Source organism: Tupaia chinensis, unplaced genomic scaffold (genome assembly GCF_000334495.1).
Source record: "Tupaia chinensis unplaced genomic scaffold, TupChi_1.0 Scaffold000434_1, whole genome shotgun sequence".
Taxonomy (NCBI): Eukaryota; Metazoa; Chordata; class Mammalia; order Scandentia; family Tupaiidae; genus Tupaia; species Tupaia belangeri.
The window spans coordinates 628,846-647,307 of NW_006159939.1; the positions used below are offsets into that span (position 1 = coordinate 628,846).

General features: G+C 37.1%; 1 protein-coding gene across 6 annotated transcripts in view; it reads left to right on the forward strand.

Annotated features, from left to right (window-relative positions):
- ABCC9 (ATP binding cassette subfamily C member 9) overlaps positions 1–7,620 on the forward strand; it is a 146,309-nt gene extending 138,689 nt beyond the window's left edge. For 4 of the 6 annotated variants that reach the window (XM_027774439.1, XM_014590343.2, XM_006155067.3 and 1 more), the window contains 2 exons: positions 1,936–1,998; positions 6,611–7,620. In XM_027774439.1, coding sequence (XP_027630240.1) covers positions 1,936–1,998; positions 6,611–6,748 — 201 coding nt within the window. In that variant the 3' untranslated portion in view covers positions 6,749–7,620. Of the gene's footprint in view, positions 1–1,935; positions 1,999–2,688; positions 2,865–6,610 lie in introns of all 6 variants that reach the window. The other 2 variants (XM_006155068.3, XM_006155070.3) reach the window with 1 other exon arrangement.
- The last annotated feature ends 10,842 nt before the right edge of the window (positions 7,621–18,462 follow it).

An 18,462-nucleotide genomic window follows, 5' to 3' on the forward strand; every position in this document is an offset into this window, starting at 1 on the left:
ATTCTTAAAAAAAGATTTGTATAATCATAATAAATTACCACCATTAATTAATTAATTCAAAGTCAGAAGCTTTACCTTTTTTCAACTTTATTTACTAATTTCTCCCATGAGAGAGAGAGAGAGAGACAAAGAGAGAGGAATCCCCAACAGGATCTTTATATCACATGCTCAGAGAGGTTCTGAGATGCAAACCCAAGATATTTTCCATGTGGACCCTGTTGCATTACCACTGTGCTATGACCTGGACTGGAAATTTTGCTTTTTGAAAGAAATCATTTAAAACTATCATCTGTGTCCAAGAAAGATCTGTCTGGAAGCTTGTAATTAAGTGGGAAATGTATTGCATTAAACTACAAACTGTGTGTGAGCTAGCAATTAATATGGTTCTTTTAGAAGTTACCTTGATTGTGAAAATTTGGCATCAGAAAAGACAAAGATAAAAATCACCCACAACCTCATGTTGTCTTCTTGCTACAAACTTCAAACTGGTAAAACTACCTAAGAAAATCAAATAGTCTCAAGAATATAATAGATGATTATATATGGAGATGCTAATTTGACATCATTTTTCCTATTATGTTAACTAATGAAAATACCTATACAAAGTTATACAACCTCCTTAAAGTTAAACATAATTTAAACTAGTAAAATAGTCTCTGATCAAGCCATCTTATTAAGTTAGCATAAAAACATCAAAATAATATTAACTAAGATTGTATAATATTAGAAGTTATTATCAGGATAATACTGCCTCAAAGAGAGGAGAGGGAGAGTGAAAGAAAAAATATAAATTAAGTGGAAGTTAGCTGCTTGATTGGAAGAAATTGGATGAATATGGAAGATTTACTGCTAAGCAAAGCAAGGCAGACTATGAAAGAGGGGCGTTGTATCTCCCTACTCAATATATACCAAATATCTGCACTCTATGGAAGAAACTGAAAGACTCAAAGATATAAAAGCATGAAGAACAACTGTGGATTCTAGAGGCAGTTCGGGGGAAGGTTGGGAAATAGGGGAGTGTGAGAGGAAGGGAATCACAAGGAAAAAGAAAGAACCAAAACATTTAAGGGACCCAAAAATGGAAAATTAACTCTTAATGATAATATGTATGATAATATCCATGCTAGAAAAATTCATTTTGCAAGCTGTAATGATAAACAGTGATTGAATGTATATATATAAAAAGAAGACTTAGATAATCAAGCTTCCCTCTAAGAGAGAAGTTCTTTATGCAGAATATCTTTTAAAACATAATGAGAGGGCCAATCGGTGGTGCAGTTGTTAAGGTGACTGGATCCCACTTGCCTAACTGTGCAGTTTGAGTCCCAGACCTGGAGGCTTGAAAACCATGTAGGGTACGTGTGTGTGCGCTTGCCTAAGATTTCAACGGGAGAATGGAGAAGCAATTACAGCATGGCCGTCCCCCTGGGAGGGTGGGGGAGTACTTTCTCATCTTCCCTCTCTCTGGCAAGCACACGCGCCCCACAGCAAACTAAAATACTGATATAATAACAGTGGTTTTTAATGGGAATAAAAATGGTTCTTGCCTAGGATGTTCTTGTATGGGTCAAAAATCCAAAATTTTTGGTATGGATTTCAGTTTTTTTTCCTTTTCTGACACAAAGATTAACACTATTTTGGGGGGCTGGTTTGGAATACATGCTTTAGTGGTATATAACTTACATGAGCCTTTGGATGCCCATTTGATTACGTTCTTTTCTCTGCTACTAAATCTGTCAGTCACTTCTGACTGACCACTGAGTCTCATTTGCATTTTGAAGACACCTGCAGAATCCCCTGTGACCCTGCTGCCAGGAAGAGTCTGCTCTTATACCTCCTACAGGTTCAGGACCGGGATTGGACGTGAGTACAAAACATGATGGCAAGACAAAGTAGTTCAGAGAAAATTTACATGATTCATTTATATTTTGGCAGGAAAACATCTTGCAGAAAGTAGTAATGACAGCCTTTGCAGATCGCACTGTTGTTACAATTGCAGTAAGTATGAGTGATGGAGTTGATGAATTCCTCTTTGGTTTTTATCTAAGATTTTACAGTCTTTATGCTGCATCAATCAAAATACACTTGTGCTGAAGCACGTGTTTCTATGCTAATGTTTCTGAATCAGTGCAAGAAGGAAAAAATATACAGTTATATTTTGAAAACATTGTTCTTTTCCAAGTTCTCTGCTTTGCTTAACTTTCCTAAGTTAAAATAATTGGGCGTCTGAAATCTAAGAATTCTAGCAGGTTACACCTGTTCTTATTCACCAGATACAGGTAGTTTGAACAGAATAATTCTGTTTTTTATAATCTAATGATCTGATGAGCAGTTTCAGAAACAAAATTCCCAAGTTCAGTTGCCACTTCTGCTACCATTTATACTTAATTTTTCTGTTTCTACTTATTTTTCTGTTTTTTAAAAAGGAAACAATAAGCAACCTCACAGCAGGGGCAGGTAATTGCTCTGTTTTAGATAGTACCAATCAAGGGAATTGCTCACACCTTTATAATTCATGTTACAGTTTATTCAAACTAGGCCATGGCTTTCTGTCACTCCCTCTTTACAGATAAATGGTTCTTGCTCACACGAAAGCTTACTACTTAACAGAATACTATCTTTTAATGGGTCACTTGAACGGTTTCTCTTCTGCTGATTCTCTTCTCTTCTTTCTGTTTTTCTCTCTAGCACCGTGTCTCCTCTATTCTGGATGCGGGCCTTGTTTTAGTCTTTTCTGAGGGTATTTTAGTGGAGTGTGATACTGTTGCAAATTTGCTCGCCCTCAAAAATGGCCTCTTTTCCACTTTGGTGATGACCAACAAGTAGACCATCGCTATCTACTCTGCCAAGTATCCCAGTCTCCGGTAGTTATCCCAGCTGTATCCCCTCAGTAAGGCAAGGCTAACACTGATTAAAGGGGAGTGTACGGGTGAGGGAACTAACTGCAGGGTATCACTGCACCAGTCATCTCAACAGTGCTTCAGTTATGCTCAATACCCAGTAGGGACATGCACATGTTTTCAAATAGGTGTGAACAAGAGAGCATGTGTATGAAACCAGAGAGCCAAACTCACCTCTAAACTAAGGACCAATTGGGGCCACTTTGTTCACATTCCTACCTGCCCTGAAGAATGTGTTCTTTAATTTAAATATCAACTTCTGTTTAACTGTGGAGTGATGGGAGCTGTGTGTGGAGTGCTTGCTGTGCTTCCTATTTGTGAATGACCATGGAAGAAAAAGCACTCTTTGAAGAGAAGCTTTTTCAAGATGGCAGGAAATGACTCCCCATCATGCTTACTTTCTCCAAACCGTGCCTAAGTATAGAAAACCCACCTACTCTCACTGTACAGCAAACTGTGGTTCCTCTGGCCTGGAGGAGGGTCACCTGATTAACTCATTCACCCTGAGGTGTGAAAGGTTTAACGGGTGAGAGAATTGGCTAACTTGAAAATTAGTTCACTATATTTTTAAGAATTTTCTCCTTGGAGATGATGGGGAGATATTTTGGGAGAGAAACAACTTCCTGTTGCCCCTAAATGGGTGTGGGAGGAGGAGAAAACAGATCCTTACTTACTCAGACGACAAGTTCTGTACTCTGCATGAAGCATGGTGTCACGTGGCCCCATTTAGTCCCGATTCAAAAGATTATTTGAGCATAATTTGTATTTTTAACAAATACACAGTCCCTTACCTGATTTCTGTTGTCCTACAGTCACTGAATACTTGGCCATAGACTTACGGATCTTTCACCCATTCTTCATTTCAAAACCATTAGCATGAAGGTGACTGCTGGGATACCTAGGAATTTCCCCCATATAAATAAAATCCTTGAGAAGGATAAATCACTGTAAGATCCTTCTGAGGACTAACTTTTTAACAGGCTCATAAAAGAGAGAGCACTGCCACATGTGGTAGTCTCCTTGCAGGATGATCTAAGAATAACTATTTTTCCTTCCCTGCCTCAAAGTTGTCCTGTTACTTTGGTTAACTGCCACAGACATTGGGGGATATCTTAAAAAGATAACTTCTCTAGCTTCTAAAATGAAACTCTCACATACCGCAATAGTCCAGGCTATTTATTTATAAAAATGATTTAGTCTTCATTCTTGATTAGATTAATTTATCTAGAACATTTGGAAAATTTCACCAAACACTATTACAATTAGCACTGCAGTTTATCACGAAAAAAATAACTTGCATTAATAGAATAAGCATTTATTTATTTCTGTTGGCTCAAACTTTTCATCATTTTTATTTTCTTTCTAGTAAACATCAGACTATCAAGGCAATGTTGATAGTATTATAAATATAGACTTAGAAGTCAAATTCTTTTTTAAACATCTATGAAATGGTTACTAAAGGACTATATTTTCTGGAGGAAAGATATGTAAAAGATACTAAAGAGTTTATTCAATTTAGGGTTTTATTTTCTAAGTTCAGGATTGTGCAAAGATGAATAGACATTATCCTCTAAATGTTGTTAATCCAAAAGTCTATATCATTTGTTACCAATATTCAGCGAATGACAGGCTTGAAGTGGCACATATTCTGTTATTACACCCCATCTACATGTTTTTACCCTGTAGGAGTGAGTCATATATGTGCTTGCTTTTCTCAAATCACAAACATTAAAACTAACCCCATTTGCATGGCCTACAGTAGAATACAGGCTTTTACCTCTGGGAATGGCTTTAGATTGGTTGTTGGATTATTAGGATAGAAGACACTTTGGAAGATTGTGTATCAGCTAACTCGATAATATCTCTGGGTTTGGAACTCTGGAAAGGAACTCCCATCTGCATGCTAATGCTTTGACCTGCATAGTCCATGTTTTGCATGGTAACTCTGAGTCACTATTGAGCACCTGAAATGTGTATAGACCAAATTCAGAAGTGCTTTAAGTGTAAAACATATACTGGACTTCAAAGGCTTATGGAGACTTTTTAGTATTCAAAGACTAATAGAAGAATGTAGAGATCCAGTAGGTGGCATAGTAGGCAAGGGGCTGGAGTCTCAGACCCATTGGCTTGAAACTCACACCAGGCGTGTGGGTGTGTATGCCCCAAATCCTGAGAGGACAATAAAGGAGAAAGAATTGAGATGTGGCCATCCCCCTTCAGGGTAATTTCTCACTTTCTGTCTGTTTCTCTATGTCTCTAGGTGAATGCATGTGCCCTATACCAAAATCTCTCAAAAAAAAAAATGTAAAATACATAATGAATAACTTTTATATTGGTAACATGTTGAAATAATAGCATTTTGGATAAAGTTGGTAAAATGTGTTATTGAACTGGCTTTCACCTGTTTATTTCTACTTTAAAATGTAGCTCCAAAATATTTAAAACTACATGTGGCTCACACTCGTGGCTTATATTGTATTTCTCTTGGATTGCAATGATACAGAAAAGATTTGCCACACTGATTTTTTCCCTTCTAAATTATATATATATACACGTGTGTGTGTGTGTGTGTGTGTGTGTGTGTGTGTGTGTATAATACCCAGCACTTATTGTCTATATGTGTTAGACAAGGTACTGAATTATTTTGCATGGATTATCTCATTTGCTCCTCACCAACAACTCTCTGAGCGGGTATTATTATTAAAATAAAATAACACAGATAAACTAGAAGTATACAAAGTAAAGTGTATTGCTCAATTTTGCATAACTAACAGGTGCTGAAGCCAAAATATTGGACATCTCACCCCAGTCTAACTTCAGAACCTGCAGTCTCACTATAACACTAATGATGGCAGGCGAACATCCCTCTTAAAAAAAAATACTTGTTATGCAGCAGTTAAATGACAGAATGAAATTATCTCGCATTTTGAAGTTAGTAAATCTGGTTTTTATGCTAGTTCTGCTTCTTGTCTGCATTATCTCTATGAACACCAAAGATTTCCCCTACAAAATGGTGAGAAATAGCAATCACAGCTATCATTGTTCCCATGATTCATAGATATGTGTGTAGAGCATTTAACGTGTAGCACACGCTCAGTACGTAAAAGCTTTTATTATTATTAGTCACTGACATCATAGCGTCTCCCCAATGGGCTCCATGTGAAAAGGGAACAAGTGCGTGGCAGTGATCTCCAAAGACTAAAAGACTGCATGGTTAAGTCCTGGATAACCCACTCCAATACTGCATGCCAGAATGGACTTCTCAGTATTGTCTTCCCAGAATTAAGCCACCCTCCGGTGTTCTTCAAATTGTGTATTAGCCCATGGAATTAACTAACTCACACAAGAGATCGTTGTAGTTGAGACTAAATCATAAACCCACTCGCTCGCATTGGCTCTCCTCTGTATTCAGTTATCTGACACTTATTGGCTTATTATACTTAGGGTTCCAAGAAAATTATGACACTGACCCATTAGTTACACTCAGGTTAATACAGCTCATATACCAGTTAGTCCAGCCATTCCAGATGAGATTTACAAGTTTGTAAATGAATGATTCTTTAACTTAAAAGAGAGCTGTGTTTCCTGAATCTCCTGGCATGCCAAGATAAATAAATGCCCCTGAGTTTTATCTGTGAAATGTACATATCCCACTGTTTGGATCTGTGCCCTGAAATGTGAACTAATACATGTATTCTTTTTGCTCATAGCATCGGGTTCACACTATTCTGACGGCAGACCTGGTTATTGTGATGAAACGAGGAAATATTCTAGAATATGACACTCCAGAAAGCCTTTTGGCTCGGGAAGATGGAATATTTGCTTCTTTTGTTCGTGCAGACATGTAAAGAGTGCTTAAAAATTTTAAGTGTTATCTAGAATAATTCACTCATCACCTATTAATGGGTCATCAGCTTGCCCTTCATAAAGTGATGTCTTTGACAAGTTTTCACACAAGAAAAATGTTGACATGTCATTTTCCTATTTTTTAAAGTTTTCTAAGATATTAGTGATTAATATATTCATTACTGATACTTTTCTAATTAACAAGCCAATTTACCTTTAAGAATACCAGATTGTATTAAAACGCATTAGCTACTTAAAGTAGACAATCAACAGCTTGTTTTTTGTAACTTTAAGTCTGATAAATATCTTACAGATATAGAGTTGCAATGAGTAGTCAGTATTATTTATATTATACTCTGATTTATAAAATGTATTTTCTTTGTTGGTCTCTCCAGATGTTAATGGGAAAGAATAAAAGAAATATGTGTTTTTTAACAAGACACTCAAACTTATTACCTACTTTAGGAGAATATTTTCTGTATTCATTAACATCGGTAATAGCGATTTTTTAGCAATCTCTTTTTTTCCCTTCTAAATTGTTTTCTGTCACCAAGCAGTTATCATATTTGTAGCAGTTCTACAAAACTAAAACCTTAACTAGAAGGATCATGAAAATGGTTTGGTTATTTGAAAAATCATAATCAACTTCACATTTTTCTCTATCTGGTAAAGAGGGAGTTCTCAAGATATCAGCCACAGTGTGCCTTTTCCAGGCTGAATTTCAAAGACTGATTAGGTTCAGTCCTTTGGTGATAGATCAGCTCAGCTTTCTATAGTTTACTTGGTCATTGCCTGTGGTTCTTATCCTAAGCCCTAAAGTGCCACATCATTCAAGAGTCAGGAATATGAGCAAATAGAATAGCCTTATTTGTTTCAGAATATCTATAGGGCACATGCGCTCACCAGAATGACAGAGACAGAAAGTGAGAAATCAATCCCTCAGGGGGAATGGCTACACCACAATCCCTTCTCCTTCATTCTCCTCTGGAAATATCGGGTGTGCACTCACATGCACCCGGTGTGAGTTTAAGCCACCTGGTTCGGGACTCAAATCACGGTTGACTACATGGGAATCCAGCAACATAGCCATTATGCCAATTGCTGGTCCCAACAAGTATCTATTTCTAGTTGAAATGATTCACTTCTTCTAGACATTTATATTTAATGATGTGACACACGTACCTGTTCTTGCTCTCATTTCCTTTGTGTTTTTTAAAAGTATATAAAATGTTATTCTAATATTAATCCACATGTAAAGAATATATTGAGATGATGTGATATTAGTGTTATGTTTTACTTGAATATAAATTAATAAATTAAAAAATGCTAAAAGTCATCTTCACTGTCACAGTAGCAACCACAGTTTCTGCAATTCCGTGCCCATCCAGTATAAATATCATTGATTTTTATATGAAGATTAACATGCATTGTAAGATTTGGGACTTATAATTGATGGGAAAAGAGAAATTTTTCTTCCTCTATATGGTTCTTGTGTTTGGTTTATTGTCCTGAGTGTATTAACTCTTGGAAAATCTGTAATACTTGTAGTATACTCAGAATGCATAACTATACCTTTGCCTGAGACCAGAATCCTAAAGTTTACAAAAATTACTTTCCATGAAGATGTATAAAAATGACCCAAGCTGTTAAACCTAAATTGTCACCCTTTGTTGTATACTTAAAACTTCATTGGGAGAAAATCATCTGTTGTTTCTTGAAAACGAAACAGAAGAGAGTTGGTAACCTTTGATTCAATCTTTGAAAATCTTCTAAAACTTCAGCACATAACCTAAAACATTACTGGTGTAAAAAAAAGTTCTGTAGAGCTGAATGTGCATGACACTTGTTATTAAGTTACACCTCGTTCTCACAGAGAAATGGAATTTACTCATAGAAGCAATTCCTTGCAATATTTTTAAATAATCCTGCCATATGGCCAGTGTCAGTAGATGGGTATCTAATTACACTAAACTGCCAATCATGTCTACCATTCTTACAGCTGAATGGCTGCTGGTCCCCTCATAGCTTTTACTCGACTTTACTTAAGTCGAATAAATGTTTAATTGTTTAAGAAACTAAATTGTCTGAATGGTCAAGGATGATGTTTTAAGTCAATGAACCATTTATTATGTTATATTATTATCTACTGGATATAAAGATGATTCATCATTAAATAATTACTATATAGATACATATCTATTTAAAAACAAGCTTGATCAAATCAAATTTTACATTTAAAAAGTTTATAATTAATTTTTAAATTTTAATACTTTGAGATTTATAAGGCAATAAATATAGTTTTATAGTAAAATAACAAGGTTACTGATGTCATTGAGAGAGGAGAAGATGTTTATTTTGAGCACCCTTTTCTTTTGTACTGTTACTCATTATTCATTTAAAAGCTTACTTTGCTCTAGGTTAGATACCATGAGATCCTCCTAAGGAACTGGTACTTGAGATTTGGGACCATGTCTGGTTTATCTTTGTGTTCTTGGCACTTAGTAAATGCCTAGTCCACAGTAGGCTCTACTAAAAATAGTTGATTGATCCATTGATTAGTTTTACCACTCAGCATGCACCTTCAATTGTGGGAAATTCTCTTCACTTTTCTGTGTTGCATATATTCTATTTATTCTCTACAATATATGAAATGTGTTTATTCTCTTCAGCAAATCTGTTTATTCTCTATGATATATGAAAATATATTGGCTTGATGCTATATAATAAATGACTCTATTTGTTTGCTCCATTGAAGAGAGTGATCATTCTTTTACTTATAATTCCATTGAGTTGTCCGCCAGTACTGATCAAAAGATTTCAATAGCTCAATAGGCACATCTAGCTAACGAAGTTAATTGGCTCCAAAAGAGATACACTCAGTGACAGTGCCACCAACCATCAATGACGGTCTCCAATGACACACTCCATATTAAAATCAACACCAATTACAAGGCAATACTAGCTCTGTTTTGACAATTTTGTTTCGCATTTGCAAGAGACATGTGCTAAATCACTTTTATATATAGGCTCCAGAGAAGTTTTCATTAAGTGGGAAAGCTACATAAATATATTTTTTATATCTCTAATAGCTGGATGCCTGTACTTTTCCCCAAAGTATTATTGATAATTCTTATGGTTGTCTTCCAACATATCTTTTATCACTTATTTTGTAACAAATTCCTTGTAGTTCTGTGATTTACAGTACTATAATAATTCCTTTATTGGCCCATTATCTCAAGTTAAATGCAATCTTTTCATCTTAGACTTTTAGAATAAGAAATCAACACTAAGGAGATGTATCCTATAACTTATTTAAAATTTTTTTTGACAACTACACATATATCAGGGATTTTCAAACATTAATAGGATTCTCCTGGATCAAATGAAAGAATTTGGATCTATATTTCTAGCAAATGCTTTTAGATAAATCTGGGAATCCCCACTCTACCGCAGTCATCAGGCTAGTTTCTCTTGCAATGTTTAACCTGGAATCATAAAATACTGCAGATGATTTTCATAGGCTTCTTACCTTTGCTGACATTACATTTTCCCAAATTGCCAAATTTCAATGTTTTTGAATGAATTGCCTTAGTTCATGATAAAAAGAAATATTGTTTAATGAACTGAATTTTAGCAGGAAATATAACAGAGTCTCTAAACACTATTTTCTTTTGTTTCACGGTTTAATAAGCAACAAGGGTAAAACTTCTTCCCAATGATGCAAAGCATTTTCCCACCACATCTGAATTAACTCTTGAATTATGTGCACATTATTCTGGTGCTTCCGAGTTCATATGTCCAAAATTTAGTAGAGTGCAAATGTGACCATTTTGAGCAGTTTCACTATCGATTCACAACATGGAAGGGAGGAAGATTATCTGCGATGATTCTTCTCCTGTCCCCTTCACATGATTTTCTGCAGTGTCATCATTGTTGGTATATGAAGGCTGATACATTTATTCTATATATTGAGGCCATGGGATTTAAGTTCTTTCTTTTTCTATGGGCAGTAGCAAATGACCCTTGGCCATTCACATTGTGGTCACCAGTGTACATTTGTAAGATGACAACAACCAACAAAGGCACTTCTTCCCAAGAAGTTAATCGGCTCCAAGAGGCACGCACTCCGTAACAGTGCCACCAACCATAATGATGGTCTCCAGTAACACACTCTGCATGACACAGTGTTTTGTTTTCAGATCATGAATTTTATTACATAATCTACCCATTGAGTAAAATAAGCACCTTTTTCGTAAATATTCTTTTTTTTTTTTTTTGGAGAGGTTTTTGCTATAGGGTGCGTGCGCTCGCCAGACAGACAGGGAGGGACAGAGAGATAGAAAGCAGGAAATCACCCCCAGGGGGCATGGCCATGCCGCAATCCCTTCTCCTCCATTCTCCTCTTGGGATCTTGGGCACGCACGCACACGCACCTGGCGTGAGTTTAAGCCACTGGGTCCGGGACTCGAACCGCGGTCGACTACGTGGGAGTCCAGCGACATAGCCATTATGCTAACTGCTGGTCCCAATATTCTTTTTCATAAATATTAACAGTGCAACTTGGAGGCAGTGTCTTAATACTACTTCACTTTCATTTTTCTCTAAGATAATGGCTACAGTATGTTCTGTTTATACACATTATCAGTTATTCTTAAGAGAAAGACCATTAGTTTACTATTATTTGAGCCAAGTGGATTTAGGCCAGCTCTTTCATATCTAGATATTTACTCTTTGACTCAGTACTTTAGGCTTTGTTCCAATAGTAGTCAAGGAAAGAGTCATTTTAAAAATTCTTAGTCTCTTTCTTTGAGTCACCGCAAATGTTTATGAGTTCTTTGAACTTGGACATAAACAAAACCCTTATCTGTTTGAATCCATTGAAGTGTACTTCTAACGCTCTTTTATAGGTTATAATCTGTCCTCCGATCCCTCGATACATGTACACACACACACACACACACACACACACACAGAGGCATCTTTGGCAGCATCTTGGTGTGCCATGGTCTTCCCAGCTAGCCAGGATTATAGTCACGCACAATCTCTCCTGCGTATTCGGGTTGGCCCGGGAACTGAACCCAGGCCTGCCATGTGGCATCAAACCTCCCAGATGGTGGTCCCATCTATGCACCGTGCTGGCTGCATGTTTTTTTCCCCTCTGGAACTTTTTCAATGAAGGGATGATAGTGACTGTCACAAAAGGTAGAGAACTGGGCATCTGTGAAATGCAGTTGTCTTCCTACTAGAGGATGCTTCACGAAAAGAAACTTTTGATAATTTCATCTTGATTAACAAATGAAATATCTGCTGTGTTTTGTTTACCTTTGAGTGACAAAATATGAATTAAGAAGTTATTTGTCAGCATGGTACACTGCTTTATAGTATATTAAAAATATTATTCAATCTTAAGAAATTAGTGTCATTACTATGTTTATGTTACAAAAGAAACCGGGGGTAAAATTTAAATGCTGTATCACAGATAGCTTATTTAATGACTGATTATCTGACTCCAGACACTGCACTTTTTTTTTTTTTTTTGAGAGGATTTTTTGCTATAGGGTGCATGCACTAACCAGAAAGACAGAGAGAAACAGCTACAGAAAGTGAGAAATCACCCTCCAGAGGGGATAGCCACACCACTATCCCTTCTCCTCCATTCTCCTCTCAGGATCTTGGGCACACACACGTATGAGACCAGCGTGAGTTTAGTCCACCGGGTCCGGGACTCGAACTGCGGTCGACTACATGGGAGTCCAGCAACATAGCCGTTATGCCAACTGCTGGTCCAACACGGCACTTTTATACATCAGGGAGTAGGAATGGAAAGATGCGGGCGGTACTGAAAGGATACATTCTGCAGTGGAATATAGTAAAAGCAGAATTATCAAGTCTTAGGAAAAGTTAGGATAGGACAGATCGAGAAACCGTCCACTCCCTCAGCTCCATCTTTCTGTCTCTTGTGTCCCATTCTCCCGTTGCCCAGTTCTTATCTCTACCTACTTATTTCTCATCTCACAGCTTTTACAAACCATCCCTGTCTCTGAGATGATATCTTCTGTCTCCCAGGCCCATAGCTACCTCCATGTCTCAGATTATCTAAAAGTATCAAGCAAAGAATCTCCCTTGTCCAGCCTGTTTTTTCTTAGAGAGATTTTTGTTATTAGGCACGTGTGGTCACCAGAGACAAAGAGACAAAAAGCAAGACATCAATCCAACCCCCCCACTCCCACGGATGGCCACGCCACACTCCCTTCTCCTCCATTCTCCTCTTGGGACTTTGGGCACACACGAACGTGCACCTGGCGTGAGTGTTAAGCTGCTGAGTCCCTGACTCAAAAACTGCGGTCGACTACGTGTGAGTCCAGCAAATCATCATGCCATCTGCTGGCCCCCAGCCCATCTTTTTATTTTGTATTGACTAGATGACTTTGCATTCTATCTCTTTGGGTTAGGAATCTACCTCTGATCTAAAAAGCTGTTGCAGGTAGTATGTGCCAATTAGAAGGAATTTCTTATGTGGAGGAGAAAGAAGCTAACAGAGTTGAAGAGTAACACAAAAGCAAGAATGCAAACCCAAATCACAGCCCCGTAGTTCCAAAAAAGGAATGACAAGACTGTGTTGGCTACTGATTATTTTCCTTTGTGGGGGTAAGTTAGAGAGAGAGAACAGTATTTCTCCATCAGACAAGCACAACAGGAAGAAGTTGGCTCAAACCTTTGACTATTCTTCACATGTTACCCCATCCTATCTTTACTTCAGAGGGATACAATTTTCTCTTAAAATAAGAAAACAAAACAAAATCTCTTACCATAAGTAGCCACCTCCAAGCATTTTATTTTACGGTTTTTGCCACAAAGTGTGTGTGCTCATCAGAGAGAAAGAGAGACAAGGAGAGGGAAATGAGAAATCACCCCCTACGCTGTAATCCCTTCTCCTCCATTCTCTAGGGATTTGAGGCATCCATGCACACATGCATGCAATCACACTTGGTGTGATTTTCAAGCCACTGGGTCTGGGACTTGAACCATGGTTGACTATGTGGGAGTCCAGTGCCATAACCACCATGCCACCTGCTGACCCCACAACCTTCATTAACTTAAGCCAACATTTTATTTCCTTATGAGACTGAGTGCCTAAAAGCCTGTGAGCTCCTTCCTCACAACTGCCCATTCAAGGCAAGCAGTGACTCACCCCAGAGAACAGGTGCACTGTTCCACTTAGGATCTCCAACACATATGACAATTATAGGTGTATTTCATACAGAGCACTCATTTTTCCTGGTAGCCTATCACTGTCCTACATAAATGTCAAGCACTGGCCTCGGCACTGCATGTCCTATGTCCTTGGCAAACAGAGAAAACAAGATGGTGAAAGTCAGTGATGTAGGGTAACAAGTTTTCATGTGCAGCTAAGAGCTTCTCTTCTTTGTTCCCACGTAACTGAACTTCTAACATACATTCAATGCAAAAATATTGTATATTGGAAACACAAGGGCATCTAGGCTTTTGACCAAAAACATAGGGAAAAAATTAGCAAGCCTAATATTTCATGGAAAATTTCTGGCTTAAATAATATTTTAATAAAACTCAGCTATGTGAGCCAATAAAGCCTAGAGATGACATAATGATTTATGATTTAAATATCATATAATCTCTGTAATGTCTTGTATCATCTTGTATCAAAAAACATATGAAAAGCAAAATCACTGGGGAGAGGAAGAGAGGAACAATATGAAACTTATTCAGATATTAATAGAATACATATTACATAAACCCAGTCATTAAAATTTGTCCTAAAGACAATAATAGCGAACATATATTGAGAAGATATGACCTAAACTTTACAAATATAATTTTGTTTTACCTTGGAAAAAAAGTCTATTAGGACAATATTTTTTCTCCTATTTGTAGCTGAGATTCATAGGGACTCACTTGCTCAAGATTAGTGTATCTGCTCTGCAAACTCAGGCAATATGACTTCAAGGTCCACACTTTTTTTTTTTTTTTCAGAGAGATGTTTCCTATGGGGCATGAGCACTCACCTGAGAAACAGAGAGACAGAAAGCAAGAAATCGCCACCCAGGAGGATGGCCATACTGTGATCCCTTTGCCTCTATTCTCTTGGAATTTTAGGTGTGCATGTACACACACCTAGCATGAGTTTCAAGCTGCCAGGTCTGGGACTTGAACCATGGTCAACTATGTGGGAGTCCAGCAATATAATCATTACACCTTCTGCTGGTCCCAAGGCCCACACTCTTAGCCATGTGCTCTACTAGATTAAAGATTAAATTAGTGAGTTGACTAACTGCCCTTGGGAATAAATAGTTTATATTGTATGTGATATCTAACAAAGAAAATCATATAAGACTATGTAGAGTACTACTGAAAAGGGAACTAGATCAAGAATTATAAGACCTGGGTCCTAGATGTAGTTCTACACATTGCATATATAGCCTTGGATTTATCATTTAAAGTCTGAGCCTCCATTTCCTCATTTGCAAAAAAGGCAAACAAAAATATGATGACAATTACTCTGCTGGTCTCATTATGTTTTTATTCATCTCAAAAGAAATTACAGTGAAAGAGCTTTATGATTTGAGAAGGACATTCCAATATGGAATAATAGCATGCATAACCCACTACACATACCACTTCTTAGTGGTTACTGCATACAGGTTTTTTAAATCACAAAATAAGTGGGTTTTTCCCTCTTAGAACAAACTGGTGTTCAACTTTGCAATGGTGAGATCATGTATTTGAGATGAGAAATTATATAAATGACTCCAAAGTGTAATACCCCTGAGATTTTGGAAAAGGCAAATGCAAAAGCAGTTTGTTGGAGTATGACCTAGATTCCTTGGGGAGGAAATTTTAAAAAATAAAATTAACTCACATTCAAAATTAAAACCATATGAGAAACGAACCACCAAGATGAGAATCAAGAGACACAACAAATAGAAATACAAGAAGGTTTAACATAACAATAAAATGATCTATAAGAGATCTAAAAGGACATCTGTTTACCAATAAGTATGTGAAAATGTGCTCATTCCTCGTCAGGATAAAAATAAAAACATTTAAATACCACCAAAATGCCTACAATGTCATAGGCTGACAATACCAAGAGTGGTGAGATTGGAATTCTCACACACTCTGGAGGGAGTATAAACGGTATAGCCAAACTGACAGTTTCTACTACAGCTAAATATGCACCAGGACCCAACGATTCCATTCCTGGGAAAGAATCCAAGAGGACTGAATGCCTACATCCACAAAAGGACTTGTACAGAGATGTTCATAGCAACTTTATTCATAATAGTCAAAAAAATCGAAAACAATCCACATGCCCATTAATGGAAGCATGGAGAAATAAATGGTGTTATAGTCACACAATGAAGTATTATTACTTATTGTTACCAGTATGTAAAACAACCTGATCACCTCTCAAAGATCACATGAAAGAAGGCAGACACTAAAAGGTACCAACCACATGATTCCATGCATATGAAGTGAAACATATGTAGTGAAATAAGTCATGATAGGGCGGGTGAGCTCTGGAAGAGAATGGTTACTTTCAAGAAAGTGGTTGGAGGAAATCTAGGATGATGAACATGTTTTATAGCTTGATTTGTGATCTGTGTGGTGGTTGTGTAATTGTATATGCAAGTTTTAAAAAGTAATTTAAAATGGCCAAATTGAATTTCTATAAAAGAAAACAACCTGTGAAAATTATAAACATTTGGGGTGAGCAGATGGCATAGTGGTTAAGGTAGCTGGACTCCCACATGGTCAACCACAGTTTGAGCCTTGAACCTGGTGGGTTCTAAGTCACATTGAGCATGTGTGCATGCATGCCCAAAATCCCAAGAGGAGTACAGAGGAGAAGGGATTCTGGCATGGCCATCCCCTCACCAGGGGATTTTTTTTTTTTTTTACTCTCTCTGGTGAATGAATGTGTCCTATGGCAAAACCCTAAAAAATAAGTAAATAAATAAATAATTAAAATCCACGGATAGATTCAACAACAATTAAACCTAGATGATGAGAGTTCTTTTCATTAGAAACAGATCCAGGGGCCAACAGATGGCATAACAGTTATGTCGCTAGACTCCCACATGGTGACCATGGTTGGAATCCCGGACCCAGTGACTTCAAACTCACGCTGGGCATGTGTGGGAGTGTGCCCAAGATCCCAAGAGGAGAAAGGAGGGGTAGGGATTACAGTATGGCCATCCCCCTGGGAAGTGCCTTCAAACTTTCTGTCTCTCTGTGTCACTCCAGCGAGTGCATGTGCCTTATACCAACAATGTCCCAAAGGGAAAAAGAAACAGATCCAAAATGCAGTACAGAGTAAGAACAATCAGAAGATACGGAGGATAAACCAAGAAGGTCTAAAACAGGAGACCTAGAGGAGAGAGAGGGAAAAAAAAAAAAAAAAAAAAGAATGAGTAGGAAAATAGTCAAGAATGAGCCCTAAACACCCCAGACTCAGATGATTTCAAAATAATTGCCAACTTTCAAAGAGTAGCTAATCCTTATACTATTTAAACCATTCCAATCCATGAAGGAAGAATACCCATTAATTCTTTATAAAAGACTCATACATTTATCTAAAACTCATTAGAGATAACATAGAAAGAATTAATATGTGTGTGCACGTGTGCTCAAAATCCCAAATGGAAGAAGAGGTGGCGAAGGGATTCTGACCTGATCATCCTCCATAGAAGAGTGCTCTCCCTCTGTCTTTCTCTCTCTCTTCTCCCTTTCTCTGGTGAGTGCACATGCACTCTGGCAAATTATTATTTTTCTAAGTACAAAAAGCGTAGTACCTTAAAATGATAGATATGTAAATTATATATCATAGAAGCATTTTATTAACATCACTAAGAAAACAAGCACACCTTTTTTATTAACCATTGATCTAAAAGCACTAATAGTTACAGGCTAAGAAAAAATAAAGAAATTAAATTCAATTATTAAATTAATAATAATTTAATGTATTGATAAGTAATAATTGTTATAATAATTAATTTTATAAATATTTAAAATAATAAATACAATAATTACTTTTGATTATTAAATTAATAATAATTTAGTCTAATGTATTAATAAATACATTAAATACAAAATATTAGGAAAATTGTATCAAAATTATAATTATTTTAGAAAATATTATTTTTAGGTATTCTGGGACTGTGCTAAATCCTTCACATTATTTAACTAATTTAATCTACACAATGTGGGAGTTAGAATGTAGGATTCTCATTTTGTAGAAAAGTAAACTGAGGGCTTAAGTTGTTCAAAGTCACCAACCAAGTAAATGTGGGGTTTGGTCACAAACCTTTCTGACTCTCAAGCTCTTTGAACTTAAAAAGATCATAGTGGGTCCAGCAGATGGCATGATAGTTACATCACTGGACTTTCATGTAGTCAACCATGATTCGAGTTCCAGACCAGTGGCTTGAGACACACTGGGTGTGTGTGCATGTGCCAAAAATCCTGAGAGGAGAATGGAGGAGAAAGGATTACGGTGTGCCCACCCCCTCTGGGAGGTGATTTCTCACTTTCTCTCTGTCTCTCGGTCTCTCCAGTGAGTGCACATGCCCTATAGCAAAAATGTCTCTTAAAAAATATTTTTAGGGACCAGCAGTTAGCATAATGGTTATGTCACTGGACTCCCACGTAGTCAACCGCGGTTTGCGTCCCTGACCTG